We start from the raw sequence: 19,088 nt of genomic DNA on the forward strand, positions 1-19,088 counted from the left end.
CTTCAAAATGCTACTGAAAGGTATCTTCAAAGATCCAAAGGTGGAGAGTAAGCAATAGATAATGCCACAGAGTTTAAAATATAAAGAGGAATCTAAGACAGAGAATAAGCTCCAGGCCATATATCATATGTACTCCACAGTTGAAACACAAGTGATTTCAAGTAATTAATATCTAAAACATGAACAATTAACCCTACAACATTTATACTGTTTAGAAAAATGTCAATTCCCTCTCTTCCTTTGGTGATGTTTTCCTAAATATTGATACACGATTTAAACATGTTTTGGGTACCTGCTTCTAATACAATTCTGATCACACTCAGAATAAACTTTTAAAAAGAAAATATTCAAGATAATTTACTTACTTATGCATATATCCATCTGCATTCCCTGTTAAGTTCATCTGCATAACAGTCTGAAACTCCGTCTCATTACAGCAGTATTTAAACACGGTGTTGTTATGGTGACAGCAAAAGATGTACGATTTATTGTCAGAAAGACGTGGGCAGTGGAATCCAAAATGTTCACGGCCCCTGTAGTCTGTATATGGCTCACAGACCCGAAAATGTGCAGACAGCGCTGTAAGGTAAAGAGTAATTCTCTTTGTAACTCATTTGCAATGGCTGGCTAACCCAATATTGATATAGCCTAATCGAATGCAGACCCTTCCTCTATATCACATCAGCCTGGCAGGGAAGACCAGATTCATAATCCTCACGTTGCACGAGAGAGTGGACTAAGGGAACGAGGCTTCCCTGAAACTTTATTGAAAAGCTAGAGCTACAGTGTGATTTAAGAACAAAACGGTTTGTACTTCATTAAATTAACTCTAAACTGCTGAATTTGAATCAAGTCATGATCCAGCCAAAATTAAGCACTGTGAATTCCAACTGATTTTAATGGGAACTGGTTAAGCATGTACTTAACATTCTCCTTGAAATCTATGGGATTTCAAAATGCTTTACTTTGGCTGGATCATGCCCCATATTGTTTATAGCTAATAATGACAGGCACATATCAAACCCAGGCCAATTATTTAGAAAGATCATACTGTTCCATTTTTTCAGTTCCCAAACTGGGGTAACAGTAACACAATAACAATATGCATTACAATGTGTGTACTCAGACTCCTATGAGGAGTAAGCTATCAACAAGAAACAATTTGAAAGCCTACTTCAAGGCATTCTTGACTTCACAGAATGTTTTATTGTGAACTGGCAATACTTGGCTGGACCAGTAGCCTGCAGCCCAACTCTATTCCAGCACTCAAGGAAGTCATAGAATATTAGCGCTGGAAGGGATCTTGGAAGTTATCTACCCCAATCCCCTGTTCAATGAAGGAATATGCAGCTAAAGACCCCAACAGATGGCCGTCCAGCCTCTGCTTAAAAATATACAATGAAGAAGAGTCCACTGCCTCACAAGGCAGTCCGTTCCACTGCTGAACAACTCTTACCATTAGCAAGGTTCTCTCAACATTTATCCAAAATCTACTTCCTTGCAATTTCTATCTAGTCCTGTCTAGACATGGGCACGAACGGGGGAAAAAAACCAAACACGCTGTTCGTAGTTCATTGCCGTCAACGAACACGAACAGACGAACATGTCTCGTTAATGAACATGTTTGGACTTAGAGCCCATATTCACAGGGAGTGTTCAGCAGGCTCCCCTCCAGCCATCAACCAAGCTTGGCCAAGATTGCAATATGGATCTTGGACTTATACATTCCCAAATCTGACACCCCCAGGAAACTCCCATTTGATATAATTGGAGCCACCAGTTGACTTTGGCCCCGTGTACAAGCGGTGGACTTGAAGGTGGGCTGCCTCCCCTCTAGGGGGCAGGTGGTGTTGCTGCTCGCTGGCGGCACCCCCCCGCCAAGTCTCCCGCAGGCTACTTTCTGCCTCGGTACAGAGGTGGGTGATGTTTGCAGCCGCCAGCCCTGGCAGGCTGGGGGAGGTCATGGCGTGCAGCCTCCCCTCTAGGGGGCAGGGTGTGTGGCCGCTTGCTGGCAGCATCCCCCATGTGCCCGCCCACCAGGCTTCCCAGAGACTACTTTCTGCCTCGGTACAGAGGTGGGTGATGTTTGTAGCCACCGGCCCTGGCGGGCTGGGGGAGGTGGTGGCATGCGGCCTCCCCTCTAGGGGGCAGGGTGTGTGGCCGCTCGCCGGCAGCATCCCCCATGTGCCCACCCGCCAGGCTTCCCAGATGCTACTTTCCGCCTCGGTATAGAGGTGGGTGATGTTTGCGGCCGCCGGCCCTGGCGGGCTGGGGGAGGTGGTGGCCTGCTGCCTCACTTTTAGGGTTGTGGCCATTCACCAGCGGCACCCTCCATGTGCCCACTTCACCAGGCCTCACAGAACTTGATATTTCTGGCATAGGCTGGAAGGTGAGTTATGTTGGCAGCCACCAGGCCTGGCAGGCGTGGAGAGGCGGTGGCGTGCTGCCTCCCCTCTAGAGGGCAGGGGGTGTGGCCACTCATCAGCAGCACCCCGCATGTGCCCGCCCACCTGGCCTCCCAGAGGCTACTTTCCGCCTCGGTATAAAGGTATGGTATAGACAGGTTTCTCAATAGACAGGTGCATAGCTGTATGGGATAGATGTATAGGATAGAGGGATGTGTGGATACATTGAATACCTGTATTGGATTGACAGGAGAGACAGATACCGTGTACGGGCATATTGGGGAGACATGTGGATTGCATAAATATCTGCATTATCCCATCATTAGAAAGTTGGAAGGAAAGAACCAAGGGTGAGAGGTGGGGCCTGAGCCTAACATGTAGAACCGGAGGCTCACGTGCCAGCCGTCGAAGTGGTGGAGGATGCCTTCCCCCACGTTGTGGGGGAGGCATCAGTTCTGCTAGAAAAGGAGATTGTGGGCAGAGAGGCAGGTGTCCTCGTGGGGAGCTGTGGGCTGCCCCCTGCATCACCCACTCACCTGCCTTCACAGACATGGCAGTCTATTCAGCATCAGCACCCTATGGAAGACAGCAGTTACACAGAATCCACCCCACTCAGAGACACCTCACCTGTGCAGGCAATAAGTAGTGGAGGCTGCCACCAGCATTACCCCCCTTCCTGCCTTCGCAGAAAGGACGGGATGGACACGACAGGAGAGGTCGCAGGGAGGGGTCGGGGCAGTTCCAAAGAGGGAGAGGTCAAAAAAGGGACTGGGTACTTGTACGGGAGAGGAGGACAGAGGCTTCCTGGCTGCATTGCAGAGCAGTACCGGGAGGACCCCAACATTTGCGAGGCATGAGCCAAGAAACCCACTGAGCTTCTCTTTGGCGGCAGCGAACATCACCCACCTTCCTGCCTTCAGGGAATGGATGGGATGGACAGGACAGGAGAGGTTGCAGGGTGGGGTCAGGGCGGCTCCAGAGAGGGAGAGGTCGAAAGAGGAACCAGGTACTTGTACGGGAGAGGAGGACAGAGGCTTCCTGGCCGCATTGTGAAGCAGGACTGGGAGGACCCCAACATCCACCGTGTTGGATTGTGCAGACTACTCTGAGAGAGGCTCGTCTGCCCTTCTTGTGTCGAACTGGAGGTTGCCACCAATATCACTCACCTTCCTGCCTTCGCAGAAAGGAAGTGAATCACGGGACCCATTCCCCCCATGCACAGGGGGAACAGCAGGTGCCCATGGATAGGGGTGTACCATGCAGCACAACTATATCAGCAAAAGCTTTTGAGGTGCCCCTCGTGCCCAAAAGCGGTGCTAGCTGACAGCACCCACCTTCCTGCCTTTGCAGAAAGGACAGGATGGGCAGGACAGGAGAGGCTGTTGGAAAGAGTCGTACTGGTTCCATCCAGACGGGGCAAGGTTGAAAGAGGGACTGGGAACTTGTCTGGGAGAGGACGCGATGTGCAGGACAAGTTGTGGGGAAGGGTCATATTGGCACCATCCAGAGAGGGAGAGATTGAAAGAGGGAATGGGAACTTGTCTGGGAGAGGAGGGCAAAGGGTTACCAGCCATGGAAGCAGCCCTGAGAACTGATGGGGGCTAGAACCCACGGTGAAGAAGCTTGGCCTAGAACCACAGTAGACTGGGGTGGCTCAGAGCCCAGGTAGATCCTGGTCCATGGAGGTATACCCAAGTAGGTTGAGGTTGACCTTGATGAAGTTCAACATGTCTCCCAGGTCCGGGTGCAGACGTGCGCAGCGGGGACGGAGGTCTCCCAGGTGAGAGGACACCTGCTCATTATGCACGCTGCTGGGAGGGCTCAACAAGATGTTGGTTGTCACGATGGACAGATCCAGCCATACGGCAGACTTACTTGCCCAATAATCCAACAGGTTGGAATAGGGCGGCTCCGCAAGGTACGCACACACCATGGCCCCTGCCGAGTCCTCCACTGCGAGGGACACGCCTACCGTGCTGCGGCCAACCACACAGACCACCGACGAGGCCCATAGATCAAGTGGGGCCATTTGGGTGGGTCTCTCTTGGCATGGCTCTCTTTCCACCTCCTCCCCCCTCCCTCTCTGCCACCTGCCCCTCGCCCCTGCCCGGTTCCTTCCATCCTGCCTTCTCTTTCTGGAAACGGAGGACTGCTGTGCATAGCTCCTTTTTCCAGCACTGCATTTGATCCGCCCGCATGGCGATGCTGCCCTTGATTCGGGGGTCACAGAGGGAGGCCATTTGGTACGGCACCTCATGGCACAGAGGATGCAAGCACTTGGTCACACATGCCTGCATCTTCCTCACAAATTCCCTGACCATGGAGAGCAGCTCTTGCTCGAGCTCCTGGGCCATGAACTGGTTGAGCCCATGGATCAGGAGGATGACCTGACCCAGGCTGACATTGTAAGAGCACAAAAGCTGGGTGGCCTCCTTAAAGGGTTTCAGCATCCGGGACATCTGGGCAAGGACTCTCCATTCCATGGAGCTGAGGCTCAGCTCCTCTCCCCTCCTCAGAACGTCCAATAATGACAGGATGTCCTGCAACGGGCCCTTCTGCTCCACCAGATGACTTAACATGTCATAGGTGGAGTTCCAGTGGGTGGGCAGGTCCTGAAAGAGTTGGTGCTCGGGGTCCCCCCTCCCCCTGCCTCTGGAACTGCTCACAGGAAGAGTTGATGCTGCGGGAGAAGTGGGAAGCGATGCACCCGCAGCTGTCCAGCAGATAGTGCATCCACAATATTCCCTCATCCCAGCTGTCCCTTGGCTTGCTCCCCAGCCCGAGCACGTCCCTCATCACCAGGTGCAGCTTGTGCGCCATGCACACCAGGCCTGGGAGGGATGCCTCTTTCAGGGCTGCCAACATGTTGCTTCCCGCATCCGTCACCATGAAGCCACAGACAAACACTTCCCCCCCGGCCGTCCACTCCTTCAGAGCCGCCTTTACAGTGGTGGTGATGTTCTTCCCAGTATGGACATCATCCATTCCCCAGGCCTGGAGAAGAACTGCCCTGCAGTCCAGTGTAAAGCAGGACACCTTTTTCCGGGTGCCAGATCTTGGCCTGGGGCAGCGGAGGTCCTCTGCTTGCCACCAGTCGGTGGTGATGGCAAGGTAGCTGTGATGGCAGCCACTCCAGAGATCTGCTGTGAAGTGTACTTTACGGCCTTTGGCAGCCGACACCTTCCCTGAGCACCATGTCTTATACAGTCTGGTAGAGGGCAGGCAGGACTCAACGCCTAATGGTGCACTGTGACGGCATGGAGAACTATGGGGCGAAGTGCTGAAGCAGCCTTTGGAAGCTCACGCCCTCCACAACAGATATGGGGAATCCTTGCACGGCAATCGTCTCTGCCACGACACGAATGCCTGCCTCCTGAGCCCTTGACCTCACCCCTTTCAGCAGAACTATCCCTGACCCCGATGGAACAACCTCCCCAAGGGCGGCCTGCCTGACCGTTCTGCTCCCACCAGCAGCACCCTCGAGGCAAGGGTTCTTGCTTGGGGTGGATTTTATTTATTTTTTCAATGTATATACCTCCCATCCCCAGGGGCTCTGGGCGGTGAACAGTTAAAATCGATAAAAACAAAAACTAAAATCAATATACAAATAATAAAACAAATTAACAAGGTGCAGTGGTGGGGAGAACCTTCCCCACCCCAAAGGTGGGAGGCCGACATGGCACTGCCCCCTTCAATCACCAAACGCCTGGCGGAACAGCTCTGTCTTACAGGCCTGGCGGAACGATAATATGTCCCGCTGGGCCCAGGTTTCCATTGACAGAGCGTTCCACCAGGCTGGGGCCAGGATTCCAGTGACCCTCCCACTGATCCCTGCTCAGAGGAGCTGGTGGCCCTCTGTCTCCCCCCACTGGATGTTTTGCTGGCTGAGGACGGAGACCACAGGGTTGGGTGATGCATCGTCAGGTGCCTCGTCAGAACTGTCGATGACAGGTACTTTGGGTCATTGCCTCTGCGCACCAGGCCATCACAGACACGGCACCACACCACACGGGGGTCATTCGAAAGGGCCTGAAAGGGCCTCCATACAGAGAGTTTGAACCGTGGCCCACTAACTGTTCCAGAGGAAGGAGGACGAAGGGTTACTGGCTGTGCCGCGGAGCTGGCAACGGAAGATGGAGTGAGGGGTGGATTGCAGGCAGGGACAGCACCAGAAGTTTGGAATGGGGACAGGATGGATGTTTCACTGAACCCCAACCACTCCTCCATGGATCCCTCGCCCTCCTCCTCCTCAAACAGTTTAAAGAGTTCCTCTCCCCCGGGGCGACAAGAGCTATTCAGCCTCCTCCACAGTCCCCACAGGTGATTTTTGGGGAGTGGGAGTCTCTGCTGCCCCAGAGCCGTGCCCAGTACTGCTTCCCACAGGGCAACCGGGATAATCTTTGCACTTCCCCGCATGACCACCCTTGGCCCCTGCCTGAAGCCTCATTGTGCCAGCCAACAAGAATTAAGGAGGAAAGAAAAGGAGAGAACACTGTGAGCCCTCAGCCAAGGCGCCCACTGAGCAGCAGCCCTGGATCCAGAGGGGCTAGATCCCTATCCCACCGACCACACACAGAAAAAATACCAGCTCCGATGCACTCTCCCTGTCTCTCTCCCAAAAGGCCAGCAACAGCTCTGTCCCACTCCACTGCCTGCTGACAGTGAAAAGCCAAAGCTTGGAGCACGCTTCCTTTTATAACCAGAGGTCTCATAGAGAAAAGCAGGAGGTCTGTGGTTGGCAGTCAGAACTGCCTAACAGGGTTTGCAGGGATGAGATTGGAGTGCCCGTGGCTACAGAACACCACCCCTCCCCCCTCCCTCCCCACTGGTGCCTGCTCCCATGTAACCAAGTATAAACAATTTGGAGCTCCACACTTGGAAAGAAAACATGCCCATCAAGCTAAGTTGGGCTTAGATTGGGGTTTCCAGGGTGACAGAAGGAGTGCAGACAGAATTCAGGCAGTCCCTGCCTCTGTTGCCAAGAGAACTGATTGAAGGTGCCTGACTGTCTGGCTTCATGAACAGCGGACGAACGCAATGAACGAGGCTTGCAACCACCACTTGTTTGTCTAGAATGGGGTCTCACGAACAGCTTGTTCGCAAACCGCCGAACGGGTTGATCGTGGCTTTTTTGCGTTCGTAATGCTGTTCGTGCCCATGTCTAGTCCTGTCCTCTGGAACAAGACAGAACAAGTCTTGCTCCATCTTGTATGTGATGGCCTTTCAGATCCTCAAAAACAGGGGTCATGCCTGTCCTTAGGATTCTTTTCTTCAGGTTAAACATGCCAAGATCTTTCAACCAGTCTTCATAGGACTTGGTTTCCAGGCTCTTCACCATTCTAGCTGCTCCCTCTGAATGCAATCTAGTTTGTTGACATCTATCTTAAAACATGGTGGTTTTTTTTTTGCTGAGGCACCCCCACATAAATTACATTTAAATTAAATTACATTTAATTGATTCTCTTATATAACTTCTATTAATAAGATAATTAACAGCTTCCTTATTTAAGTGAAACAAACAGTCTCTTATATTAAAACAATTTTCCATAAATTATATATTTTTTATTAAATAAGAAAAAATTATTCACTTCAGAATATTACAGTGTTGAACAATTATACCCCCAAAATGTGCTCTCCTGAAGAGTTCTACTCACACAAGAAAAATATTTTTAAAATCGTGAATAGAATTCTTCAGGAGACCCTCAAAATGGATATAGGGATATGTACTGTGGTCTAGTACCTACTGTACCAGAATCAGGGCATCAGCTGTAGTGGGGTGAAAGACTGAAGTGCTGGAGGGAGCCCGAAATAGCTGAAAGCCTCGGGGCCCAGACATGGGTTAATATGTCCCTGAGTTGAAGAAGTTTTAGGGGCTCTGGGGAAGAAGTAGCTAGTCGTTAAGAGAGTGGGACTCTAATCTGGAGAACTGGGTTTGATTCCCCGCTCCTCCACTTGAAGCCAGCTGGGTGACCTTGGGCTAGTCATGGCTCTCTGGAGCTCTCTCAGCCCCACCCACCTCACAGGGTGTTTTGCTGTGGGGATAATAATGGCATACTTTGTAAACTGCTCTGAGTGGGCATTAAGTTGTCATAAATGGCGGTATATAAGTCGAAAGTTATTGTTATTAAGAAGAGGGGTAGTCATGTCTGAGGCACAAAAAAAACAGGCTTTCAAAAAACAGACACTTGGAAGCTCGGAAGGAGACACGTACAGGCACATGGTCTGGAGTGAGGTGACCAGCCAGAGGGATAAAAAGGTAAAACTGAGATGAACAGAACCTGTACAACAAACTTGGAACCATTAGGATATTTCTGCATCTCTCTTCAACATCAATTTTAGATCAAGGGAAAAAGAACTGAATTTATACTTGATTTTTCCAGTACTCAGATGCTTGCTCTTTCACTGTTCAACTGCATGCTTTTACTTGTAACCAATGATTATTTATATACTTAAGCATAAAATTTTATTTTTCTGAAATTGGAGTTATTTGATCTTTGCAACAATGGACAAAGGCTCACACTTTGGCTCATGGTTATCAAAATACAAGAGAGAAGAAGGGAGAGTCTGTGTCGCTCGGAGTATCTCTGATATTTCCAAAACTTGCCCCTACCCCTTTGGCAGCTGGCTTCAAGTGGAGGAGTGGGGAAGCATTTTGGGAGGTTCCAGTGGGGTGCCGCAAGGCTCCGTTTTGGGCCCAGTACTTTTCAATATTTTTATCAATGATCTAGATGAAGGAGTGGAAGGGCTGCTCATTAAATTTGCTGATGATACCAAATTGGGAGCGGTAGCAAACACCCAAGAAGATAGAATTAAAATTCAACAAGACCTGAATACTCTGGAGAAGTGGGCAGCTGTGACTAGGATGCAATTCAACAAAGATAAGTGCACAGTATTACATCTGGGCCACAAAAAAGGGAAGCACAAATACTGGATGGGGGATACACTTCTGGGCAGTAGTATATGCGAAAGGAATCTTGGGGTAAGAGTGGACTGTAAACTAAATATGAGCAGTCAGTGTGATGCGGTGGCAAAAAAGCCTAATTCAATCCTGGGTTGTATCAAAGGGGCCATTGCATCGAAATCGCAGGAGGTCACAGTCCCTCTCTATACTGCCTTGGTCAGGCTGCACCTGGAGTATTGTGTGCAGTTCTGGAGGCCTCACTTCAAAAAGGATGTGGACAAAATGGAGAGGGTGCAGAGGAGAGTGATGAGGATGATCAGGGGTCTGGAGACTGAGGCCTATGAGGAAAGGCTGAGGGCCTTGGGAATGTTTAGTTTGAAGAGGAGGAGACTGAGGGGGGACATGGTTGCTCTCTTTAAATATCTGAAAGGCTGTCATTTGGAGGAGGGCAAGGAGCTGTTCCAGTTGGCAGCAGAGGACAGGACCCAAAGCAACAGGCTTAAATTACATGCACAAAGGTACCGGCTGGATATTAGGAAGAACTTTTTCACGGTCAGATTAGTTCAAAAGTGGAATCAGCTGCCTAGGGAGGTGGTGAGCTCCCCTTCACCGGCAGTTTTCAAGAAGAGGCTGGATGAATATTTGTCAGGGATGCTTTAGGCTGATCCTGCACTGGGCAGGGGGTTGGACTAGATGGTCTGTATGGCCCCTTCCAACTCTATGATTGTATGATTTTAACAGCACTGCTAGTATCCTGCTGGTAAGGAAAAACAAGGGGCGGCCCCAGGTCCAAACTAGGAAAACCAACACCCCGGGGAACCAAGATTTTAGAAATTAATTATGTATTTTTTTTTTCAAAGTGCAAAGTGCAAAAGTGCTACTTAAATATAACATGCATCATAAATACATTTACAAATTACAAAGTCCATCCAATGAAACATCCAACTCGTCACAATTTCAAAATCTCAAAGTCAGGGAATGAAGTTGGAAAATCCATTTGGACTCCAAACGCATTAATAGCTTTCCTATGTCCGAAGCGTGTGGGCAGTCCAATTGTTCAATTACTGAAACCTTAAACTCATTGCAAGGATGGCCATACTCGTGAAAATGTTCGACCAAAGGTGCCTCCGATACTCTGTTCCTAATCCTCGATATGTGTTCTTGAATTCTGGTCTTTAAAGGGCGCGTGGTACTCCCTATGTATATCCTGGGACACTTACATTGAATAACATATACCACGTTGGACGTTTTGCAGTTCGAAAATTTGTTTTTGGGGAAGAGGTGATCTGGTAGGATTTGTTCAAGCTTAACCATCAGACCACATACATTGCATGTGCCACACGCAAAGTGGCCATTTGGAAAATTTACAGGAGGTTGTCTGCTGGAAAATTCTGATCTGATTAAGATGTCTCTTATTGATCTGGTGCGTCTATAGCCCACCGACAAACCGGCCTCACAGCCACGAATTCCACTTATAATGTGCCAATGCTGTCTAATAATGGATCCACATGGATTAAATTTAGAGATCGATTTCTCCTGTTTTCTATAATCCCTACTGTAAGTTTTTGGGCTCCTGCAGGACCTTCCTTTAATACCAATTAAATCATTAATTTAATTCGGCCCCTTGGTGTTATAACATTGCTGTCCGATCCACTTACCATCAGTCCGTGAATCCTTCTGTTGCAAGCGGTGGGGGAGTGTGTTGTGCATCTATGGACAGTGAGTATATTTTTGATTGTGCTTTCATTGCATGATGAAATGTATATGTATATCTGTAATTGAATTATTCTACTCCTACAGTGCTTCTGGTCTGATTATGTTTATGCCCAGGATGAAGTGAGTTTTTTTCTACTCACGAAACGGGTTAATAACAATTTGCCTGCAAACTCCCGTCGGCGTCTATTAAATAATCATTTCTACTCTGGACCGTGAAAGAACAAACACCTTGCACAAGTCTCCCTTCCCACCGGCTTTTTTCACTGTACTCAGCATTTGCACTTTAAAATCTTCAAACATATTCCGGACGATGAAGATTTAGTTTATAAATGGATGGACTTTGAGATTTTGAAATTGTGACGAGTTGGATGTTTCATTGGATGGACTTTGTAATTTGTAAATGTATTTATGATGCATGTTATATTTAAGTAGCACTTTTGCACTTTGCACTTTGAAAAAAAAAATACATAATTAATTTCTAAAATCTTGGTTCCCCGGGGTGTTGGTTTTCCTAGCATCCTGCTGGTGGCAGCAGACTAAACCCTATTTGGGAAAGGGAAAGAATGGGATAAAGCTGGTGAAGTGAACACCGCATTGAGATTAGCAGCATGAGAACTGGGTTAGCTGAGTATGTCCATCATTCCCTGTAGTATTTTACCACAATACCAGCCCCAGGTATGTTTCGGGGTCATCTAGTCTTAGCTGTAATGTGCTGGTACAGAAGAAGGGAGAGTTGGTGAATTAATTTGACCAATCGGAAAGAAAACCACTTTTTAATTTAAGTGACAGATTTGACCTTTGGATTTATCATCAGAATTGTTCCACATAATAGAAAATCCTTCCAGAAAGAAATATTGATGGGTCTTGTCTTGATCCCTCCAATCTCAACTACATTCAGTGAGGGATATTACTTTATTTTTTTGATAATCATAACTAGGTAAAGGCCAGACTCTGCATAAACAACTATCTTCAAGTAAATGCCCCATTCCTTACTGTTGTCACCACATTAAATCAGGGCTACAATTTCAACAAGAAAGAAGCACAGTTAGAAGCACACTAAAGACAAGATTCATGGGTTAGTTCGGTCAAGGTTCTCCTATTAAACACATTAGGCAAATACTTCCACATTCTAGAATATTTCTGGCATATTTTCTCTGTTCTATTTTAAAACAGTGTTCCTTGTTTTTTTTTTAAAAAAAAATCTTTATTTTTGAAGGTCTTTATAATTTTAAGTATATCCAATAAAACAAAATTGAATGAACAAACACAAACAGAAACAACAACTGGAATGAGTATAACAGTCCACAACAGACTATCACTATGAGACATATAGATCCAAAAAATTAAACATAATAATACAAGCCTAACTATGTACAGATATGTGGTAATAATTGGAACAATATCTTAGAATCTAAAAGGATCAGTTGGATAAGGAGTACAAGGGGATATCTCACATGCGATCATATAATCAAGGACAGGTAACCAGTCTTCCCAAAAACTTTGCTGCAAATTAAGCAAGTCCATTTGTTTTAGTTGGTTAAGATATTTTATCCATAAAGAAGGAGTCCCAGAGCTTATTATGCCAAAGTGCAAGAGAGGGTGGTTGAGAGTTTTTCCATGCGGATGCTATAGTGATTTTTGCTGCTGATAGCAGTACTGCTATTAGATCTCTTGAGCCTGTTGGTAAGTCAAGATCAGACCAAAGATTCAGTAAGATCAGCTCCGGTTTAAGTGGGACTGTATATCCTGTAATTTGCTTAATGCACTAAAGCACATCTAGGCAAAATTTCTGAATAACCTTACAGGACCACCAGCAATGATAGAATGAGCCTATTTCCCCACACAGTGTCCAGCATTTGGGAGAGACAGATCTAGTACTATAGTTGAGTTTTTGTGGAGTGATGTACCACCTTGTTAGGAGTTTAATGGACTGAGTTCTAATGTTAATTGATCTAATTTTGATAGTTGAAGAATTCCAGATTTTAGTCCATTGAGCATCAGAGAACTTGGTATTGCAGTCTTTCCCCCATGCTAATTGATAAGAAAAGGGCTTTGTTTTGGAGACTGAAAGTAACATTCTATATATTTTAGAAAGAAAGCCCTTGCTGCTGTGTTTTTCACGTAAAGGAAAGTTTTCAAATTCAGTTGTTTTGCGGCTTAATGCTACTTTTAAGGAGGGTTGGCTAAAAAGGTGATTACTTTGGAAATACTGGGACCAGGGGATCTTGTTACATAATTTAGCTTCAATCTTTTGTTTAGAGAAAAGGATTCCATTTCTTGATATATCAATCAGCCTAGTCAGACTTCCCAGTTTCCAGCTATTAAACGATTCCTGGCGTACAGCTGGTTCAAACCAGGTTTGGCCTGTAAAGCATGAAAGGGGGGATACAGAGGGTGCCAGTTTGGGTCTATGTCTGTCCCATGCGTCTACAGCGGCATACAGAAAGATATTTTTCTTAATGCTAGAGGGACGTTCAAACGGTTTGTTCCATATGACTTCCTGCAGGGTTTTGGGAGAAGTATAATAGCTTTCTGTAGTTTTCCAATCCATATTACAATTACGGTTGAGCATAAGGGACAGGTATGTGAGATGCATTGCGTCATAATATAATTTGATGTCAGGTACACCTAACCCCCCCCTGGGCTGTATGACTGCACATGACAAAATGACCAATCCTGGGCCTTTTCCCTTCCCAAATAAAATTATTCAGTACTTTTTGCCACATTCCTAAAGTCTTAGGTTTAATTAATATGGGCAGAGCCCTGAAACAAAATAGAATTTTGGGGAGAATTAGAGATTTCATGAGATTATTTTTTCTAACCAAGTTAGATTAATTTTTTTCCAACTTTTCAACGTTCTAGATATGTTAGAGTATAACTCTTCATAATTTAGGTTCCAACTATTGCTTAGTTTAAGTGGTATTCTGATTCCTTAGTAGCTCCAATATTTTTTAACCCATTTATATTTGTGGGTATTTTTGATATATGTCCTCTTGCTGTAAATTTAAAGGGTATAGTTCTGATTTAGAATGATTTAGCAAGAAGGCCAGAAACACATTTAAACTCCATTAAGCTTGCTTCAATGGCTGGAAGAGATTCTTTAGGGTTAGCTTTGGCGATGGCAAATAGGATTGGGGAAAGGATTGGGGAACTCTCTGTCGAGTTCCCTTGGATATATGAATGATAGATGACTGTGTATTGTTAGCTCTAACTGTGGCTATCAGAGAGTGATAGAGTACATTAATAACATTGATAAAGCGAACTCCAAAGCTCATCTCATCCAGTAAGGTCCTAAGGTATACTATTTCCACTTTGTCGAATGCTTTTTCTATGTCAAGTGATAAAAGCAAGGCAGGTGTTTTGTTTTGTGCAGAGATGGTGATTAAGTTCAGAGTTTCATGTATATTGTCAAATAGAGTTCTAGATGGCATGAAGCCTGCCTGGTCAGAATGAATGTATTTCGTAATAAAGCCAGCTAATCTATTTGCAAGTTTATAGGTGAAGATTTTTTGGTGTTGGTTCAGTAAGGAAATGGGTCTGTATGATTTTGTGTCAGAAGGATCCTTTTTCTTTTTTGGTATTACTGTAATTTCAGCCTCCATCCAGGAGGGTGGTAGAATGCCTGATGCCATGACTGAACTACAGGCATTTGCTAAAGGGGCCAAGACTAAATCTAAGTATTTTTTGTAAAATTTGGCTGGGAAGCCATCTCTTCCTGGGGGTTTATTGCTCTTTAGAGATTTGATAACAGTTCTAACCTCTTGCATTGTAATTGGTTGTTCCATGATTGATTTGTGTTCTTTTGAGATCTTTAGCGTAATGTCTTTTTTAGTCAGATATTGCAAAATATTGTTGAGGTTAGGGTTGTCAGAGGTGTAGAGAGCCTGGTAAAAGTTAGCAAATGTTTTGGTAATCATTTCCGAATTGGTATGAGATTCCCCACTCAGGTCTTTAATGGAGTTTATATTGTGAGAAAGATTTTTTTTCCTTCACTTTCTGAGCCAATAATTTTGTTGACTTAGGAAACCTTACCCAGTATTTTTGCTTGGTATACAAGAATTGTTTTTGGATTTGAGAAATCTCTAGGCTTTCCAAAGCTTTCCGTTCAATTAATAATTGTTTATAGATTTTCTTACTACAGGTCCTCTTCTGTTCTTTCTCTAATTTTCTAATCTTGGCTATTGTTACATTTCTAACCCTTTCTTTTTGTTTTTTGTGATAGGAAGCTAAAGAGATGATTTTTCCCGAATAACAGCCTTCATAGCATCCCACACATGGATTTGGGAGACGCCACAGTTCGAATTGGATTCAAAATATTGTTTAATATCTGAAGATATTTGTGAAGATATCTGATTGTTAAATAAAAGTGATGTATTCAGTTTCCAATTTGGTCATGTCTGTTTGTTGTTACCTAAATAGAAAATACATTCTGTCCAGGCATGGTCCGTCCATAGCTTATCACCAGTGGTTTGGTTTGCTAAATTAGGATAAAAAAATGTAATCAATCCTTGTGTAGGTGTTGTAAAAAGAGGAAAAGTAGGTGTAATCTTTTTGCAAGGGGTTTTGAAGACACCAGATATCTAAAAAACTGAGTCTCGTCATAATATCATTAAGTTCTGAGTTTCCTTTTTTCTGTTTGCGACAGCTACTTCTCTTCTGGGATCTATCTAAGTCATAATTCATAATATAATTAAAATCCTCAGTTAGGATAATTTCTCCTTCTGCAAAGGAGTTTAATTTAGTTAGCGTGCTCTCAATAAATTGTAACTGATTTTGATTAGGAGCATAGATAACTGCTATTGTGATTGGTACCTGGTCTAGAAGACCCTTTAAAATTAAGTATCTACCCATGGGGTCACACAAGGAGTTTTCTAAACTAAAATGCACGTTTCTAGAAAACAAAATTGCCACTCCTCTAGATTGAGAGGAACCAAAAGATTGGTATTGTTGGGCAAACCAGTTAGAATGCAATACAGGTAATGATGATTTTTTCAGATGTGTCTCTTGAATAGATATGGGCACGAATGGAAAAAAAAAACCCGAACAAGCTATTCGTTGTCATCCACAAACAACAAACAATGAACAGTAACGAACATGACCCTGTTCACAAACATGTTCATTGTTTGTTGTTCGTGGCCCTTTAAAGATCCCTTTAAACTATCAGCTGGCAGGTGGCAAGGGGGATTCCCTCCTGCCGCCTGCCAGCTGATAGTTTAAAGGGCCCTTTCCTGCCACGTGCAAGGGGCAGGGCCCTTTAAACACCCCACAAACTAACCTTCCCAATGTCCAATGCCCACCATATTTGCAGGGGACATAGTCCTCAATGTCCTCCAAAGACCCCCCAAGTTTCAGAGAGATTGCGCCCCGGGAAAGGCATGATGCATGAGTCTCCCCCTTTGTTGTCATTTTCTCTTCACAGTGGCAAAAACGGAACTCTCTGGTGGAAGCTACTTTGAGGGGTTACAAACTGACCTTCCCAATGTCCAATACCTACCAAATTTGCAGGGGACATAGTCCTCACTGTCCTCCGAAGACCCCCCAAGTTTCAGAGATATTGCACCCCGGGAAAGGCATGGGTCTCCCCCTTTTTGTCATTTTCTCTTCATAGTGGCAAAAATGGGACTGCCTGTTGGAAGGCAGCTACTTTGAGGGGTTACAACCTGACCTTCCCAATGTCCAATACACACCAAATTTGCAGGGGACATAGTCCTCACCGAAGACCCCCCAAGTTTCAGAGAGATTGCACCCCAGGAAAGGCATGATGCATGAGTCTCCCCCTTTATTGTCATTTTCTCTTCACAGTGGCAAAAACGGGACTCTCTGCTGGAAGTACTTTGAACAGTTAAAGCCAGAAGGAAAGCCAGAAGGAGTTCAGACAGAGTTCAGTTCCTGCTGTTGCCAGAGGAACTGACTGATAGGCCCTAGACTGTCTGGCTTGAAAAACAGCTGACGAAGGCAATGAATGAGGCTTGCAATGACTACTTGTTCATTTAGAATGAAGCCTCACAAACTGTTTGTTCATGAACAGACGAACGGGCTGTTTGTGGGTTTTTTCCGTTTGTAATGCTGTTCGTGCCCATGTCTACTCTTGAAGCCAAAGGATTGAGGGTTTCAGTTTAGTTAGAGCTGATGCCACCCTCTTAGCCTTAATCTTATTATTCAATTCTCGGCAGTTTACAGAAATGATTTTATTTTTGGTTTTCCATGGTGATAAAAGAATAAAAATTGAGATATATACCACATTTTTGTTCCCTTGTTTCTTCAGGCAGTTCTTTACTATGATGGAGTACGGTAAATAAGGATGTGTATTCAATGCCCTAAATTCAGGGTCTTTGTCCTGTGGACCTAACAACAATACAAAGAACAAGGCAGAGACTAAACAATTCCCATTTACCCCTTCCCACCCCCTTTCTCTCCTCCCCAATAAGTGTAATTTGAAAATTACATTTTCATGCAAGCCTAGTATTAAGACAAGGAGGAGGGAAGAGTCTCCCAACAATCCCACTTCCCTAACATAACTATTTACAAAACAATCAAACTGCAAGCAGACCACCCAACTCCCCACTCTTCCCACTCCAAACCAAAGCAAAGAGATTTCAGCTGCTTTTACAATCAGCAGCAATTTTGCAGAACATGTGAGCACAAGCCCAGTATTTCTTACTTCCCCCCTCCCCTTCCCCTTTCCCCCATCATCTACATAACAGCTGCCCTGCGGCCAAAAAAAAAGATAAATTAACAAAAAAAAAAAGGCAGAGCAGCAAACAAAAAATACACCATCCTGGCTTCAGCTGTACAGTGAAGGACAATTTTGTAGGGCATATGGCCACTACTCCTGGGGGTTCAAAAAAAAAAGAGAGAGAATGGGGGGATCTCTTGAGAGCTACAGGTCCTCAGCTCCCGGCCCTGTGTCAGCCGATAGAATTACCAAACTTATTGGTGTACCCATTTAACGACAGTTCGTAGAAGAGAGGTGTCAGCGTTTAGACTGTGATTTAGGTGTAACTTTCTTCCATTTGTCCAGCATTCTGGGAATTCTCGAATCTCTAGACGTCGTATTATTAAGCTGGACCATACTAGGGCACAATACCTAATCAAGATCTCAATTAGCAAACTACGTGTAGCCTTCACCTCAATCCGCTTTCAGTCCATGAAAACAGCCATGTTCGAAGGCCCTTATTCCAAGATTCCAGCTGCTCAGCGTCTTTACCCGTGTGGTGGCTCAGAGCCAGAAGACTTGTGTCATTCATTATTTACTACACTGCCCACTCTACACATCCCCCAGAAAGAAATTTTTAAGTCCAATCCTAGCTAGTTTGGACTTCCATTTGGATTTCCTTTGTTTTTTCTTGCAATGTAAGCCCAAGTTCTAAAGCTGTCTCGGCAGTCTGTGTTACTGATAAGATTCCTGGATGTCTGTAAGTTGCTTGGTGATAGGCTCCAAACCAGCATTCACTATTTCAGCCAGGCTTGCAGGAATTGTTGAGATAATACTACTTTCAAGGACTTGAAGAGAGTCTGAGAGATCTTGTTTTGTTAGGTAGTCAGTGCTGTGCCTCGCGCCCGCCATTTTGGGACTCCAACCGGCTTGAAGATATCTGTTATTTTTCAAGTCTTCCAGGGCAAAATAGTTCTTTACCGAGGTCGACTGAATTTGGGGATTTTTTGCTTTGCTTGCTCCCATTTTTCCCATCGCTCTTGGGCACCTTTAAAGTCAGTTGGGTCAATCTGAGCGCGGGAAGAGCTCAGAGCCAAGGAAGCGCCCGCCATGCTCCGCAGTGGTGCTCTGCCCCAACGGTGTTCCTTGTTGAGGGATTGCACAGAGACTACAAATGTGTAAATAAATTACAAACAGGGGCTGTGCTTAATCTGTTCTTCTCAAGAGTCAAGGAAGCCTGTGCACAAATAACCTATCTGATCGAGGCCCTTTTCAGTCAGACTTCAGCCCAGACTATGGGATGGAGAGAGCAATGGTGATGGTATCCATTTGAATGTGGACAAGGGCTGTGTCTCTCTGTTGCTCTTACTGGATTTACCAGCAGCATTTCATATTGTGGACCATGCCATCC

General features: G+C 45.5%; 1 protein-coding gene across 1 annotated transcript in view; it reads right to left on the reverse strand.

Moving 5' to 3' along the window:
- SHISAL1 (shisa like 1) overlaps positions 1-19,088 on the reverse strand; it is a 107,104-nt gene that overhangs the window by 32,917 nt on the left and 55,099 nt on the right. Inside the window, exon 3 of the mRNA XM_055000867.1 lies at positions 366-579. Coding sequence (XP_054856842.1) covers positions 366-579 — 214 coding nt within the window. The remainder of the gene's footprint in view (positions 1-365; positions 580-19,088) is intronic.

Source organism: Eublepharis macularius, chromosome 16 (assembly GCF_028583425.1).
Source record: "Eublepharis macularius isolate TG4126 chromosome 16, MPM_Emac_v1.0, whole genome shotgun sequence".
NCBI lineage: Eukaryota > Metazoa > Chordata > Lepidosauria > Squamata > Eublepharidae > Eublepharis > Eublepharis macularius.